We start from the raw sequence: 17,852 nt of genomic DNA on the forward strand, positions 1-17,852 counted from the left end.
GTAAATGCCCTGTTTTCAGCTGTTTTACACTCACCTTCTCGAGAGCAGCAGCGGAGGGGGCTGTGACTCGCGTTGAGCGGCTCTGAGCCGTGAGGCGCTACCTGTCACGTGATCTTCGGAGCGTGATGTGATTGGCTGGTTGTTGGCTCGATTGAAGACTGAATCGATTGCTCATCCTGTGTGTCCCGGATGTTGACAGCGAATTTTGAGCGTTGTATTTTAGCAGTCGAATTTGACAGGTCGAATTTGACAGGTCGAATTTGAGCAACCTGAATTTATTTTAATAGAATTTTTTAAACTTGAATTTTTGCTTTTGAATTTTTTTTACATTAAAATAAAATAAGTGAAAATGATATACTGAAAAATTTTGTGTTTAATTCAATGTAAAATAATTCAGTGCTAAAAATTCAAGTGCTTTTAAAATTCAAAATCTGGTGACACTGTTTTACTTCCATACCCTTGTCACTGCCCATGTCTTCAGTGCTCCCACCTGTGTTCATTTGTAGCTCCGCCCTCTCATTATCTGTTCCCAGGTGTTTCCTGTTTCCTGTTCCCTTCATGTGTATTTAAACCCCTGTGTTTTCAGTGTTAATTCTAGTAGTTCTGTCTGTTCTTGTATCTTGTTTTGATTTATTGTTTGTTTACTTGTGAATAAATTACCTGCGTTTACGTCCGCCTCGAGTCCTCCCTGCTGCAAGCCCTAAAAGAAGACCAAATACACATGGAACAGGAAACAGGAACAGGAACCACCTTGGAACAGATAATGAGGGGGCGGAGCTACAAATTAACATAGGTGGGAGTACTGAAGACATGGGCAGAGATAGCATAGAGCTATGTGCTCTGAGCAACAAACAAATGAAGGGAAAAAACATGGAGGCTGACAAGAGACAGGACAAGGGCGTGACAACCTGAATGTTTTGGTGTTTTCCATGTTCTAGCACACTCTATCCAGTTCAATCAAATAAACTGAGAATGTGTGTTAAAGCAGGGAAAACACTGTACACTGTAAGAACTGTACTGTAAGTTTTATTAATACTCTAAATTGCAAGGCACATTGTGGCCTTAAAATAAAAGAATATGTGCCAAGGATGGTATTTTTAGTCCATTCCATGCATTGCAACTGACCTGAGTGTTTTGGAGTTTCCCCTGTTCTAGCACACTTGATCCAGTCCAATCCAATAAACTAAAGAATGGGTGTGTTAAAGCTGGGAAAACATGACAGGGTGCAGACACCAGAACTAAACAGGACTGGGAAACAGTGGCCTGTGTGCTCTGTGATGTGGTTAAGTCCCAGGCGTCTCCTCACATGCCCTGTCGCACGCACTCAGCCCTACCGGGTTACACCATAATCAGGGTGAATTATAACCTTGACTGTTTCGGGATCAGGGTTTGTGAAAGATTAATGTGGCTTTTTGCTTCTCTATTGTGCTGCTTTATTATAGTGGGGAGCACACTGTGTAACATTAGCAGAGTCTGTATGGCCAATATGAATGGGGGGCTTTGTGCGAGACAGGCTGAGGTGGAGTGAGTCATCAGGGAGCGAGGGAAGGGGGTAGAGTCTGGTCGGGATGGACGGGACAGTGCTACGTGAAACCAGGACAACAAAGGGCCGGGACCGTCTTGTAGACAGCTTGTGTGAACAATACAGGAGTTTGCTGAGTAATAAAGTGAGTAAGTTTGCAGTAGAGTGACGTTTCTTCACCCCTGCTGTTCACCCCCGCTGGTCTCCCGCTTTAGCCCGTCTGTTGGCGGCTCTGGGCTCATCTTCTGTGCCCTCAGGCTGGCGTGTCCTTTTGTGAATGGGTCTGAATCAGCATGCTGGAAAGGGTCCAATTTCACTCCGGTTCAGTTCTTCTGTTCTGTCTAAGTCAACATCCCACAGCCCTGCTCCCCATTACCGTAAGTGGGTGCTCTGCTCCTGGCCTGGTTGGGAACATTTAGTTCCTCACTGTGGGAGGAGGAGACAGATAGCTTAACTGTACACACACAGCAGCACCTGGATACATACAAACATGGGAAGCTTACTGAGAGAATACACAGCTATGCCTTTAGCCACAGTATGAGAGTAAGGCATATACAACTCTGGAAAAAAAAATAAGATAACATTTAATAATGATGTTTCCTCTTGATTTTACCAAATTGAAAATCTCTGGAATATAATCAAGAGGAAGATGGATGATCACAAACCATCAAACAAAGCTGAACTGCTTGAATTTGTGCACCAGGAGTGGCATAAATTTATCCAAAAGCAGTGTGTAAGACTGGTGGAGGAGAACATGCCAAGGTGCCAAATATCGATTTCTGAGCTTATAAATCTTCTAGCATTGTTTGAGGTCTGAAAGCTCTGCATCTTTTTTGTTATTTCAGCCATTTCTCATTTTCTGCAAATAAATGCTCTAAGTGACAATATTTTAATTTAAAATTCGCGAGAAATGTTGTCTGTAGTTTATAGAATTAAACAACAATGTTCATTTTACTCAAACATATATCTATAAATACAAATACAAAGTCAGAGAAACCGATTCAGAAAATGAAGTGGTCTCTTAATTTTTCGAGGTAAGCTTGTTATATAGCGCACTGGCATGTACAGTATGTTTAGAAAATTGCCCGTCCGAATCCTAGATCGCCAAGAGAGCACAATTGTCCATGCTCTTTCTGGGTGGGTAGATGACAACATATCCATCGGTTAGCTGATTTATCAGAGCTTGGGTGCTGCGCTTTCCTTCGAGCGATTCTGCATCAGTGGCAATTTGAAAAAAGGTGGTGGCTAAGCTTACATGTTGCCCTATAGTGTTGGGGGCATTATTAGTTATTACTAGAGAGCTGTTGGTTTTTTTTTTTTTTTCTATTTTTTTTATCCCATTTCTCCCCAATTTACAAGGACAATTACCCAACCCACTCATTAGGACTCCCCTGGTGAGGCCAGAACACCAGAAGGGTGAAGACTAGCAGATGTCTCCTCCGACACATGTAAAGTCAGCCATCGCCTCTTTTCAATCTGCTGCTGATGCAGCATTGCCAAGTAGCATCACAGTGCACTCGGAGGAAAGCACAGCGACTCGGTTTCGATGCATCAGCTCACAGATGCAATGTGCTGGGCGACATCACTCTTTGGAGAGACGTGGGAAAGTAGCGCCATCTACCCACTCAGAGAGAGCAAGGCCAATTGTGCTCTCTCTCAGGGCTCCTGCAGCTGATGGCCAGCTGCATGACCGGGATTCGAACCAGCAATCTCCCGATCATAGGAGCAGCTCCTTAGTCTGCTAGACCACTCAGAGCCCAGAGTTGTTGTTTTTTAAAATCTTTTGAAATATTCTCCAAATATTATAGTCTAAATATCTCTTTGAAATTATTTTGTACAATTTTTACTAAGCAGAATTTGCAGGTCTGTTCCACAAGTTAGTGCTTTGGCCTGAAGTCCCCAGTGAATCTGCTTATATGCACGGAGGCACATAGTGTGAATGGCATTTCTGGTTGTGTCCTCATCACCGACAAAGCCGTCCCGCTGAGGCCACCTGGCCCGAACTCGCAAATAATTCATCACCTGGGCGTCAGGAGAAAGCTGGAGGTGAGAAAGACAAAGGGAGAAGGAGGAAACTGGAAGGAGAGGAGAAAATGAATTTGGTGATGGGGGTGCTGGAGGCCATGCAGCTACATCAGCTGTTTCTCATTAAAGATTGAGGAGACGCTGTGTGGTTGGAGGGAGAGGGGCTGTAGCTGAGGGTCCGTGGTGCTGGATCGTGAGTGTATTGTGTCTTAAGGCTATGAGAGCTGAGCTGCTGTAAACAAAGCATTGATTTTTTTCCTTTTTTTTTGTTTACCTCAGTATGCCATTCTGTCTACTGGCATATACAGGGGTTGTACAATGAAACTGAAACACTTGGTTTTAGACCACAATAATTTATTGTGGTGACGGACAGTTCTGGTGGAAACAGGAGAGTTAAGGTACACATTGAACTCTGCCGTGATTTGGGCAGCAGTAGTTTTATGATTTTTGGATACAATCCTGGTTAGCACCCGAACATCCCTTTCAGACAGCTTCCTCTTACAGCGTCCACAGTTAATCCTGTTGGATGTGGTTGGTCCTTTTTGGTGGTTTGCTGACATTACCCTGGATACCGTGGCTCTTGATACATCACAAAGACTTGCTGTCTTGGTCACAGATGCGCCAGCAAGACGTGCACCAACAATTTGTCCTCTTTTGAACTCTGGTATGTCACCTATAATGTTGTGTGCATTGCAATATTTTGAGCAACACTGTGCTCTTACCCTGCTAATTAAACCTTCACACTCTGCTCTTACTGGTGCAATGTGCAATTAATGAAGATTGGCCACCAGGCTGCTCCAATTTAGCCATGAAACCTCCCACACTAAAATGACAGGTGTTTCAGTTTCATTGTCCAACCCCTGTATTTCAGTAAAATGACTCTACCAGAAGTTGTTTGTTCCCATACGTCTGTGCAGTAAGTAATGGTCGTGTCTGATGTGTGTGTGTGTGATCATGCAGGGCTACCTCTCTGAGGGCATGGTGACTAAGTGGTACCGCTCCCCTCGCCTCCTGCTCTCCCCAAACAATTACACCAAGGCAATCGACATGTGGGCCGCCGGCTGCATCCTCGCCGAGATGCTGACAGGACACACACTCTTTGCAGGTACTATGGGATATGATATAGAAGTATTATTAATGTATTACTATGCATTTCTTTACTTCATTTGTGGTTGTGTGTATCTCATATAAGGGTCACATCTCATATTTTAAAGGAGAACTCCAGTGTAAAATGGACTTTTGTTGTAGTAAAACATGATAAAAAGTACTTACCTTTGATCAATAGCACACCTCAGTTCTCCCACAGCGTTCTGAGATCCAGTTTGTCCAAACGCCCTTCAGACTGGGTGACACAGGGCATAATTTGCCCTGATAAATCACTTTATTCACCGTTATCCAGCTCAAAGTAGCTCCACACCTCCTTGCCAGAATCTGGAGAGCTCTGACATTTAAAACCAGGCATTACTAACTTAAAAGTGCACAAAAACCTTATTAAAAACCTCTGTTTACAACCTATAATGCTAGCTTCTACTCTGTCCGCCGCCATCATTGTTGTAACACCTTAGCCCATGTCTGTCTCGTGTTTCTCCCTCATCTGGTCTCTTGTGCTCCTCCCCTCTGTTTACCTGTCATGTTTCCCAGCTATGTGTTTCTGTTGTGTTTTTGGTCCTGTCTTCGCTTTGCTGTTTCTTAGATTCCTGTTTTCAAGTTTAGTGTTTTGTAGTTTTGTATTCAGTGTAACTTTGGTTTATTTTGTTTGTTTGTTTGTTAATTTGTTTTAGTTTGTTATTTAATAAATATTATTACTCTGCACTGTCTGCAATGTCTGTCATTATCAGTACAATGATGGCGGCACATGGAGCTGAAGCTAGCGTTATGGGTTGTAAACAGTGTTTTTTAATAAGCTTCTTGTGCACTTTTTATTAAGTTATTAATGCCTCATTTTAAATGTCAGGACTCTAGCAATGAAGTGTGGAGCTACTTTGAGCTGGATAGCAGTAAAAAAAGTGATTTTTTGGGGCAAATTATGCCCCGTGTCACCCAGTCTGCAGGGTGTTTGGACCATTTGTTAAAATTTCTGGATCTCGGAACACTGTGGGAGAACGGAGGTGTGCTATTCATTAAAGGTAAGTACTTTTTATCATGTTTTACTACAGCAAAAGTCCATTTGACACAGGAGGTCTCCTTAAAGTTAAGAAAACTCAGGCCATATATTTTTAAAAAATGCATTTCCTACATTTCCTACAATTTTTAAAGCAACAGTCCTTAAGATATTAATTTTAATTTGAAAGCAGTAGAATTCCAGAGCAGGAAGGGTACAAAACATAATAAATGATCAAATCAGCACAACCATCCCTGTAATGTATTTTTGTATTTTTTGCAATTTTTCTTCTGGAACCCCATCATGTCTTTACATATTTATGTCACATGCACATCCTTTGAAAGAGGATGTGGCACTGTTGGCTGGTTATCTAGGCAACTGCTTTACTGATAATGGCACAGATATAAGTACATAGAGATCGCATGGCAAACTTAGTCTTTAACTCATTCACGCATAGTTAAACCAAAGAAACATAAAATAAGAGTCAGTGCTAACACAAGGTTATAAATTACTATATTACAGCAAAGCACTTTACCACAGGAAGGTTTTCCAGATACAGAAATGGGGGTGCACTTTTCAACTGTGCAACATTGCTTACATAAAGTGCATGGAGTGTCTTCTATATTTGCTGAAAAATATCATTAGTTACATAGTTAATTAAATCATTAAATGAATTTGCAGTATTTCTTTCTTTGTCAACAACTGATTAAATACAAAAACAGATTTTCTAAAAAAAAAAATGCATTTTATAGTAAATTAATTACTGTATATCTCATCTTTTACCAAAAACACACAAATGTGTTAGTGATCAAAAGGTCACTAACACAGTTTAACAGAATTTCAGAACTTGTTTCTACAAGTGAGATATAATTAAACGAAATATGTGTTTACTTGTGAGGTGTTTAAGTGTTACACCATTAGACCTGTAGGAGCATTAATTTGCACCTAGATCTCATCATTCTCAGTTCAGTCACACAGCGTTTCTGTTTGATAGCACTGGCCGTGTGTGTTTTTGATGTTTTTAGATGGAGACACTCCAGGGATGAGTGAAGGAAACTGCAATTATTTTATAATTTATACCCTTGTGCTGAAGTGCCACTGCAGGAAAAACTGACAGCTGGAGTGGTGATTGATTTTCAGCCATGTGTGTAATTTGTCCCAGAGTGTTCTGAGGCTTCAGTAATTAGTCACTTTATGTAAAATTTATTATCCATTTTTTTGTCACTGATAGGCTGTGGGACCACGTTGCAGTACAGCATTAAACTGTTGGCACTGCAGTATAAAGCTCCTCTGATACCTCTATCACTGCAGTTAAGACGGGGAGGCTGTGTTCTGTAAACTGTATCCTGGATTATTAGGGCACATAACACAGGACCCAGGTTCCACAGTTAAACTACAGACAGTGGGTTAGAAGATTTAATAAATTATTCAGGCCTGGGCTTGGTTGAAAAGGCCACATCATGGAAACCTGAATTTGACTTGCCTTTTAAAAGTTTAAGGTGGTTTGTAAGAATTGTTAAAGAGAATGTCGAGGATTGCTTGAATAAAAATATATAGGAAGCTGAGCTATGCTTATTTATTGCTAGCGGAATTAAGCCATACCACCTTAAAGGGCCCTGCAGTAGCATTATGAAGAAAATGTGAAAATGTGATAGATATGAATCAGCAAAACTGAATCAAACTAAACTAATAATTTGGCCAAAGGTTAAAAACTGAATACCAAGCCTTTTCTTTTTTTTTTTTTTTGCCTAAATGCATTTTCCTTTAAAAAAAACAACAAAAAAAAAAACAACTATAATTTAAAGAAAATATTTCTTAACAGGCAGCAAATCCTGCCAAAAATAAAAATGCTAAAATGAAAATGCTAACACTGTTTTGTGCTTTATTTTTCCAAACGTGTAAAAATATTAAATTTAAAACAAAATGATATCACTTCATTTGCAAGTTAATATTTCACTTATGCATGGGTCATATGTGACAAAAATAAAATAAAATTTAAAATGGCTTTTTGCCTTTTCATTTTCATTAACATATAGAGGTAATCTAAAATTAAAAATCTGATTGTAACAAGAAAACTTAAAGCTTCACTTTGGCCTTAAAATTTAAATGTAAAAAGCACTTTAAATAAAAAGCCAAACGGAAAGGCAGATTAGCGCTGTCTGCTGGTGATTTACTTCATTTCCCACTTTTCTTTTTTGTTTTGAACTTCACCCGCATGCAAATACATGTAAATTAACAGTAGGCTGGGATACGGTGGGGCTACGGTATTTGTGTTTTCATTTCAGCTGCATTTCATTTCTATTTTTGGCAGGATTTACCTCACATAGTAAATGGGCTACATTTTTCAGGTGCTGCAAAAGATATTTACATTCTTTGAAAACTAGACAACAAAAATGCAAGGAAAAGGTTGAATGTGATAAAAAGTTACTCTTACAATTACAATTTGGATTTTTAATCATTTTTAATACACCATCAGACATACCAACAAAGCACAATATGTTTACCTCAGCAGTGCTGTTCTAATTATACATTTACTTCAGCAGAACATGTACCCCAGTAGTGCTAGTATAATCATACTTTTTCCCAGTATTGCTACTCAAGTCACATTTGAGTTACATTCACACAGATAAAGTCATCTATAATTTTGGTAAATAAATATAAATTCTAAGACTAAATTACCTCAGTCATCATTACTATACTTGTCCTGTACAGCTCGTATCATTCAGCTGGAAAACAGACAGCTTGTGAAGAGGTAGGACACTAAGTACAAAAAGTTGCAAAAAAAACAAAGAAAAAAAAAAAGAAGCAAAAATGCATTTTGCTGGTTGTGTGCCTACTCTCTGTCGGCCTTGTATACAGCAGCACTCTCACACACAGTGCTGCCGAGGGCTGGGGAAGGAGGTGGGTGGAGTGTGGGCCTATTTTAACTTCAGAGGAAACACTGCAATATGACTATGACTATGAAACATGACTATTCAGTGTTTAGTATCAGTTATTAAGCCTTTTTAATTGGGTTGAACACAGAAAGTGCTTTTTTTGCCAAATATTTAGTGGACGACTAAATTGTGACAAAATCTAATTTGTCTAACATAAAATGAGTTGATCTAAGATGAGTTAAATCTGATGAGTAGATCTGTGTAGAAGCCTCACCCTCGAGCGTTTGGTCTGCAGGTTCTCACGAGCTGGAGCAGATGCAGCTAATTCTGGACACGGTGCCCGTACTGAGGGAGGAGGACAGGCAGGAGCTGCTCAAAGTCATGCCCTCTTACGTCAGCCACGGCTGGCAGGTCAGGAGATCGCTGCGGGAGCTGCTGCCCGAGGTGGAGGATGAAGGTGAGACAGACAAACGAGTAGAGATGGTGGGAGGTGAAGAAAGGAGGAGGATTTGAACTTAGCTAGAGATCCTATTACTCTGTATGAACGAGTTCATAGAGTAGCTGTAGTAGCTGTATGTAATGCTGAATTCTGATTACTTTAGATGTCAGAGCTGGGAATGATGTCACACACAAGTTGACAGTGTTAAAGTCTATAAGAAAATGACAAAAACAAAAAACCTTCTTTAACAATTATTTGCCAGTGTTTTATGACAAATCCAACCAAAAATATCCCACTTTGCATGTCTTAATTTATGTTATCATGGTTAGCATTGTCCCAGTTTAGCATTGTTAGCAATACCAGTTGATAACAACAGCTATGCAATATTCTGCACATTTATACAATATTAAAATATGTCCACTGATAGAAGCTGGTCAGTTTTGTGTGTATGACCTTTTTTTCCAACCGTTCAGCTGCTACTCGCCTGTATATCCCCTATTATTAGTGATGCGACAATACAAAGAGAGTGAAGACTAGCACATGCCTCCTCATGCACATGTGAAGTCAGCCAAGTAGCATTTAAGTGTTTGAATGTGATCATTTCTGTATTACTCTGGTCTTCAGTTATAATTGTGGGGGCTGTTTCGTTCTGTGTCCAAATTCACACTTTAGGTTAGGTTAGGTTAGTTTATTTGTACCCAAAGGTAAATTTGGTTTACAGTATGTGAAGCAGCATCTCATTACAAAAAGAAAATTTACCAAAACAACCACAAACATAAAATAAGCAAAACAAACATACAGTAAGCAAAACAAACAGACTTACAAATAGCAAAATATCTATACAGTTTCTTAAAATCTTTGTGCCTTATTCGTTCTATTAGCTTGTGTTATTGCTGCAGGGATAAAACTGTCTTTGTATCGTTTTGTTCTGCATCTTAGTACTCTAAACCAGTGTTTCTCAACCTGGGGTGCCGCCTGGCTTCATCGGGGGTGCCGTCAAAATATTGCGCCTCACGTGCATATTTCCTTTCCAGAGTCAGCTCGTGTCGGGGTGTGTCCCAAATCACAGGCAGCACTAATTGCGCTAATTGTGACGCGCTATTTTATTTCATATTCCGCCAGCAACACCCCCCGTTCTCACCTGAAGTACTGCGCCAGCACCCCCCCCCCACCCCCCCCACCCCCCCTCTCACCTGAAGTACTGCGCCTTGACTGGGGTGCCTTGACATCTCGCATATATTTAAAGGGTGACGTGATAGAAAAAAGGTTGAGAAACACTGCTCTAAACCTCTGACCGGATGGGAGTGACCTAAATTCACTATGCAGGGGATGAGCAGTATCCCCCAAAATTGCACCAGTTACCCGCTTTAACTGTCTGCCATACAAGGTTTCCACGCTGAGTAGCTGCTTACCAATCAGCTTACTTGCCCATTTTACAATCTGATTCAGGCCCTTCCTCTTTTTAAATGCAAAATTACCAAACCATGCAACCATGGAAAAAGCTAAAACTGGTTCGATGTAAGTCTTGCATCCCCAGAAACCCAGAATGGCCATGGTAACCACTGACCTAAATACATTAATTGCTAATGTTTCATTTTTCCTCAGCTCTGAAAGAATACTTTCAGCTCTGATCATGAAACTCGTTTAAACTTTAATCTAAAACGAAATTATTCATTTCCAGTTCCAGTTCCGATAGAATCAGCAGAGGCAGAAACACCTAGACCTTCTTTCATTAAAGTTTCCATGGCAGGGGGTTGGCTGGTTGTAAATGTATCATGTTATTTGTTATAGCAGGTTTACAACAAATGATTTTAACCCTGTTTTTTTAAGTCGCCGACAGTTTTTCGTTGATCGCCAACAAAAAAATGAAGCAAAATCACTCGGTGCTCGCTCAGTTCTGTAGTGTGAACTACTGAAAGATGGTAGCCGAGCCATCGTTGACTGATCTCTGACCAGTAGGAGACGCCCAGCAAATATTTGGCATGCTAAATATCTGACCCAGTCGGGGACTGTGAGTCAGGGGCTGCGTCTATCTAACTACAGCCAATGGGGGCCAGTTGGTGATCTTGTCTCTCGTCATTGAATGCAGTCAAATCCATATATATATATATATATATATATATATATATATATATATATATAGATATATAGATATATAGATAGATAGATAGCATTCCCTGGATAGTAGAGAGAGTTTCTCCAATTCTCCAACATTTCCCATGATTTAAAAATAAAATTGTCTCAATACTTTTGTCCATATAGCGTAGCCTAAAGGGTTTTATGTTAAACTGGATTCAAGGTTTAGATTAATATAACTGGGATCTAGAGTATGAGAAAATGTGCATTTATATTTTTAAACTCAGATATAAAATGAAACGTTTAGGTGTAGTGTTGCAACACTGTAATGCTTATATGTGGCTGGTTATTACAGACATATGTTGCAGAGATATGCTTGATGAGTACAACCTGTACAGAATGCATAATGCATTGTTATCGCTCCTGCAGTGCAGTGCTGCAAGGCCATGCTGGCCTTTCACTGACCACTCAATGCATCCATAGTGTATCAGAATCCTCTGCAGCAGTCAGTGTGAGGACATTATCCACAGAGCATTAACACACACTGTTAACAGAAATACTCCTGAGGCCGGGATTAATGCAGCAGGTCCAGCAGCTTTATAAAACTCACGTACAAAGTAGGGGTGTAACAGGTCGACACTTTACAGTTTTATATCACAGTTTCAAGCTAATAATTTCCATGACATACTTCTAACACATTACATTTACATTATCCTTTAACATCAACTATGTATTGTTTATGTATGACTTTATCACAGCCTTGACCTGGTCACAGCCTTGACTTTATCTCAGTCTTGACTTTGTCTGAGCCTTGACTTTATCTCAGTCTTGACTTTGTCTGAGCCTTGACTTTATCTCAGCATTAACTATCTCATCCTTAACTTTATCTTGGCCTTGACTACCTCAGCCTTGACTTTATCTCTGCCTTGACTTTATCACAGCCTTGACTATCTCCGCCTTAACATTATCTCAGCCTTGACCTTATCTCTCTCTTGACTTTATCTAGGCCTTGACTATCTCATCCATAACTTAATCTTAGCTCTGACCTCATCTGACCTTGAATATCCCAGCTCTGATTTTATCTCAGCCCTCTTGGAATGATGTCGGTCATCTTGGTCACTTATCAGCTTTCTTTTGGAAGTTTCTCTCTTTCTTCTTGTCAGAATCATTTGAGTTGAACCACACTGAATGAGAAATGTCAGTGCACTGCCATTTTGAGAACTCTCCAGAGATTATCTTTTCAGTTCAGGACTGGCCACTCTACAGTTTTCCGAAAGCCATTTTTGTATTTGGGTGATGTGCTTTGGGTCAGTGTCTTGCTAAAATGTTAACCTTTGCCCAGTAAAAATCCTGAGCACTGTTAAAAAAATGTTCAGGATTGCTTTATATTTTTAAAATTCCATCTGTCTGTCCATCCTGACTGGTCTCCCAGAAAAACATAATGCTGCCATCACTGTGTTTGGCTGAAGGTATGGTATGCTTAGTGCCTGCACACACCATTTGGAATTGTGGCCAAATTCTTAAAAATTTGTTTCAAGTGTTTTACTTTTACTGCATAATGAATAACAATTTGTTAACAAAGCTAACTTAGGACTTAATAAGTTGGACATATTTGTATATTTGAAATGTTTGAAATATTGTGCCATTATCACAATATAATTCTCCACCGCATGATGCTGCCACCACCATGTTTGACTGTAAAGATGGCATGCTCAGTGCCTTCACAAACTCCATTGGGAATTGTGGCCACATTAGCCTGTCTTCGTTTCATTAAACCAAATGATTTTACTTCTCATGGCCTGAGAGTCAATCAGGTGCCTTTTTGGCAAACGTCCAGCAGGCTGTCATGTGGCTTTTAGTGAGGAATGGCTCCTGCATGACCGCTCTACTATAAAGGTCTGATTGATGGATTGCTGCACTACTGTTGGGTTCACCCATCTCCACAAAGGAGATTCATAGTGCCTGTCGGGTTCTTGGTTACTTGTCTGGCAAAGGCTTTTCATCCTCGATTTCCCAGTTTGGCAGGGCGGCGGGACCTTGGAGGAATGTTGGCTGTGAGGCCTGATAGTGGGTGCCAGATGGATGGGCCATTCTATTTACGAGTTGTGTCGTATTTAACATAACCTATCCACAGTGTCGCAAGTGTAGCGGGAATACACCATAGAAGGCATTGCCAGTGGTTGTAATGATTGTGACCGGTGATGTCTGGTTAAAACCGTGCATGTGTAGAGATTAGCTAAGAAAAACTTGACCAGAAATCACATCTGTATTCAATGCAGGAGACCCAATACACACACATCCTGTAGCTCAGTGCAATATGTTTAAGCTTCCAAGGAACATGAAAAATAATAAGACACAATACAATACAAGTCCCCGGACTTATTACATGTATAAGTGTTTTTAACCCAGTAAAAAAGAACAGTAACTACAGCCCTTTTAAATATATTAATACTGTAGCTTGAAGAATTATTTGAATGTATTTTTGACAGGAGAAAGAAGGGTATTTTATCTCATTTAAATACTGTAATGCCTCTAAAGCTTCAGGAATAACATATAGTAAATTTATATTAAACTTGTCTTACTTGTGCAATAAAGCTTTTGAGAAATATCTCTTTGAATACTTAAACATTGACTATTTTATGTCCATTTATAGTGTTTACTGAACTGTTAATTTTTTATATATATATATAATTTGTAAAGGATTTTTCTTTAAGTTGTTGGCGTATCTCTTTTTAAGGTCTATTTTTTTTTTATTCTTCAGCTTTTTTCCCTGCTAATGAAGTCTGATTTTTCATATATTGTTTCATTTTGTGGGATAAAGTAAACCCAATACTAATAAAAGCCTTAATTGTTGTTTTTTATTATATGTACTACTAACAGTACAGTAACTCAAACCTATATTAAAGCCCAGTCATGCAAAAAAAAATAAAATAAAATAAATACAGTGATATACCGTGAAACTGTCAGAATCTTGAAAAATACTATGATATGCATTTTTGCCAATACCCCCCAGCACTAGAGGATAGTATGTTGGTACATTAAATTTCTTTAACTTAAAATGGTGCAATATTTTTTAAAGACTGATTAAATAAATAAGCCGGACTATGAGCTATAATGTTTAAACAGACTGCAATAATAATAATGTGCAATATATCTTCTGCTGGATTCTTTAGATTCTTGTATATTGTATTTTTTTTTATTATTTATATATTTCCCTCTGTTCCCTGTGTGTATTCCTTCTTTACAGTTATGATGCTCCTGATGGAACCTTAATTTATCTATCTATCTATCTATCTATCTATCTATCTATCTATCTATGTATCTATGTATCTATCTATCTTTTACTAGGTCTAAAGAGACTTTTAAAGTTTGCAAACATTTGCTGAGCAATCTGATCTTGAGATATTTATTAAATTATTAGCATTTATTGAGCATTAAAGTCATTAATTGAATTGTATATTTGTAGTCATGTTTGCTTATCCAACTTCTTGCCATTTGTCCATCATCTACACACCTTCATTCTTCTTCATTCCTTGTCTCAGCTGCCGACTTCCTGGAGCAGATCCTGACCTTCAACCCTATGGACCGTCTGACCGCAGAGGCGGCTCTGTCTCACCCCTTCCTCAGACGCTATTCCTGTCCCCAAGACGAGCCTGTATCCATGCAGCCCTTCCGCATAGAGGACGAGCTGGAGGACAGCCTGGTCAGCGAAAACAGCTACCCGCACAGCAGCCGCTGGGACAGGTAATGTGTCTTACCCTTTCTTACCCTGTTCTGATGCCCTCAGCAGGGCAGGTATAGACTGCATCTATTGTACAGCCCTTATTTAGGTAGTTTCAGCTACCATGTCAGCATGAAGGGCTGGTGGAAAAAATAAAAAGCTTGTTAGGCTTGTTAGACTGCAGTCCATCTTATATAGTTACATTTACTTCAGTTTTGGACATTTATCTTACTTTTTTAAGGATGCTTCAGATATTGAGTACTTCAATATCAGTACAGCAGTAGCTGTGGAGTTATTGCGTAAATAATGTGAGAATGGACTATGGTGTTCCACAAGGCTCCATTCTAGGCCCCTTCAACATCACCTCACTCCACAAATACTAATATGCCAAAAGTCATATACAAGTTGGCAGCATGTAAACTGATCATATATGAAGTGTAACCTCCCTCAGGGGACAGAATGGGAATTAATGCCCACACCTGTATAAGTTTTAAGGTGCTGTCTTGTGAGGCTACACAGTGGCCATGTTAAAAACATGCTCAGGTAAAGGCAATATAAAATAATTTGATGAAATTGAGTTTGATTGTGCATTTAAAATTCCTTAATTCACAGTGTCCAGTATGTCGCACATTGGCACTTAAGGTCTGACACTGCACCATGTAGATGCTTTTATTATAATATTAATTTAAAACCAAAACGAATGCACAAAAAAATTACCTTAAACCAGGGGTGTCCTAACTTTTTTTGTTGGGGGCCAGAAGGAGAAATATATTTGTCACGGGCCACAGACTCTCAAATAATGAAAATAATGAAATATACCACTTTAAATAATACATTTTCCTGATTACTTTCACGTACACATCATTTTACTTGACTTACTATCTTTGACAGTGTTGTGTAAACTAAGATTTTTCAAATTGATGTTTCGATTCATGACGTCTCTTAATATTAAACTCCTTAATTACGGCAACTTGTAGGCTCTTTGGCCCGTTTTTCTGCGCTAAAACTGCGCACTCTCTCCGCTTTTAGACTCTTTGGTCCATTTTTCTGTGCTAAAACTGCGCACTCTCTCCGCTTTTAGAATCTTTGGCCCGTTTTTCTGCGCTACAACTGCGCAGCCTATCCGCTTTTAGACTCTTTGGCCTGTTTTTCTGCTCTTAAACTGTGCACCCTCTCTGCTTTTAGACTCTTTGGCCCGTTTTTTCTTCCCCAAAACTGCGCAGCCTCTCCGCTTTTAGACTCTTTGGCCAGATTTTCTGCTCTAAAACTGTGCACCCTCTCTGCTTTTAGGTCCATTTCTGACACCTAGCATTCAAACTTTGAATCTCATATTATAAAATCCTGCTTAACAGCGGGCCAACTTTCCTTCTATTTCTAAAATACCTCGCGGGCCACTCCAAAAAAGGAAATGGGCCGCAAATGGCCCGTGGGCCGTAGTTTGGACACCCCTGCCTTAAACTGTGTACCAGGAAGGCATTATCACCCACAATGGACTGTGCAAAAGGAAGTAATAATCGTAACCAGCAGCTTCTGGCTAGAACTGTCCAATGCACACAGACAATATACTATGGCACACATGTCCCACAGGCCAGTGCATACCAGACTACTAAATCATAAGTGTGTTTCAATTTATAAAATGATACTAAAGTAACACCTTGGTACAAAGTAACCGCCTATTATCTCAGTCCGTTTCAGTCCTGCAGAATCACACCGCACCCCAGCTCCTCACCTCCCTCAGCACCAATACTATTTCTGGCACGAAGACAAATTAGCATAGTTGTGGGCAGTTTCATTTCCCACTGAAATGGATTAGATTTGATGTTTCAAGGAAAACAGTGTGTTGAAACTCGATTGGTTGGCAGCCCTATCCAGCACATATGGAACTGGAATATAAGTCAAGCCATACTCCCTAAACTACTGTATCCCTAAAGTTATGTTCCAAAATCTACAGTCATATCAAAATACTGAGAATGTGTGCTTCTGTTTCTACACTCATATAGACACACATATAGGAGCACTTTGTAGTTCTATAATTACAGACTGGAGTCCTGAATCTGTTTCTCTGCATACTGCAATAGATATCAACCTCCTTGTCAATTTGCCTTGTTGGTGTTTAATAATCAGGAAGCCACAGGACAATCACAGAGAAGCTATTATTTGGATGGTGAGGCAGTGACACTGACATGGTGCTGGTATAGGTGTCTATTTTGTCCATCTTGTAGGTTTACCGTCAGAAACAGAAGCTCAACAGAAGCTACACAGTTTTTGATGGCCATCCTCTTCTAGTCCTTTATCGGTGGGCATTGTTGGCTGGATATTTCGGGGTGGTGGATTATTGTCAGTTCAACAGTGACACTGAGGTGTCTAATACACTCATTACATTACATTACATTACATTACATTACAATTAGCAGATGCTTTTGTCCAAAGCGACTTACAATAGTCAAGTACAAAAGTAATAGAAGTTAAAGGGCCTAAAGGAGGGAAATAATGTGATAGAGGAGTGAAGGAGGGGACCAAGAAAATAAGGTTAGAAGTAGTTAGTGTGTTAGAGGTGTTAGGAGAGTAAGTGCTAATTGAAGAGCTCTGTCTTCAGGAGTTTCTTAAAGATAGTGAGAGATTCTCCTGATCTGGTAGTGGAAGGTAGTTTGTTCCACCATTGGGGAACTCTGTATGAGAACAGTCTGGATTGCTTTGTGTGAGTGTTTGGTGAAGCGAGGCGACGTTAATTGGAGGACTGTCATCACCTTGTAGGTGATTGTAAGAGCTTTGAATTTGATATGAGCAGCAACTGGTAGCCAATGGAGCTCAATGAGCAGCGGGGTGACATGTGCCTGTTGGTTTTGGCTGGTTGAAGACCAGACGTGCTGCTGCGTTCTGGATCATCTGAAGTGGTTTTACTACACAGGCCGGGAAGCCAGTTAGTATGGCATTGCAGTAGTTGAGGCGTGAGCTGATAAAATGGACAATGCATGTAGAAACAAGCTTTTACAAGCATGTAGGCATGTACGAAACAAATAATGTAAAGTTGTATCTTCTCAAGCAAACTCATTGCCTTGCAGTTGCATCCCACTGAAAAAAAAGAGCTACAC

General features: G+C 39.8%; 1 protein-coding gene across 2 annotated transcripts in view; it reads left to right on the forward strand.

Moving 5' to 3' along the window:
* The window catches only part of mapk4 (mitogen-activated protein kinase 4), a 41,623-nt gene that overhangs the window by 18,977 nt on the left and 4,794 nt on the right, over positions 1–17,852 (forward strand). For both annotated transcript variants that reach the window (XM_049485587.1, XM_022671096.2), the window contains 3 exons: positions 4,508–4,652; positions 8,820–8,981; positions 14,582–14,783. In XM_049485587.1, coding sequence (XP_049341544.1) covers positions 4,508–4,652; positions 8,820–8,981; positions 14,582–14,783 — 509 coding nt within the window. The remainder of the gene's footprint in view (positions 1–4,507; positions 4,653–8,819; positions 8,982–14,581; positions 14,784–17,852) is intronic.

The sequence above is a fragment of the Astyanax mexicanus genome, chromosome 12, assembly GCF_023375975.1.
Source record: "Astyanax mexicanus isolate ESR-SI-001 chromosome 12, AstMex3_surface, whole genome shotgun sequence".
NCBI lineage: Eukaryota > Metazoa > Chordata > Actinopteri > Characiformes > Acestrorhamphidae > Astyanax > Astyanax mexicanus.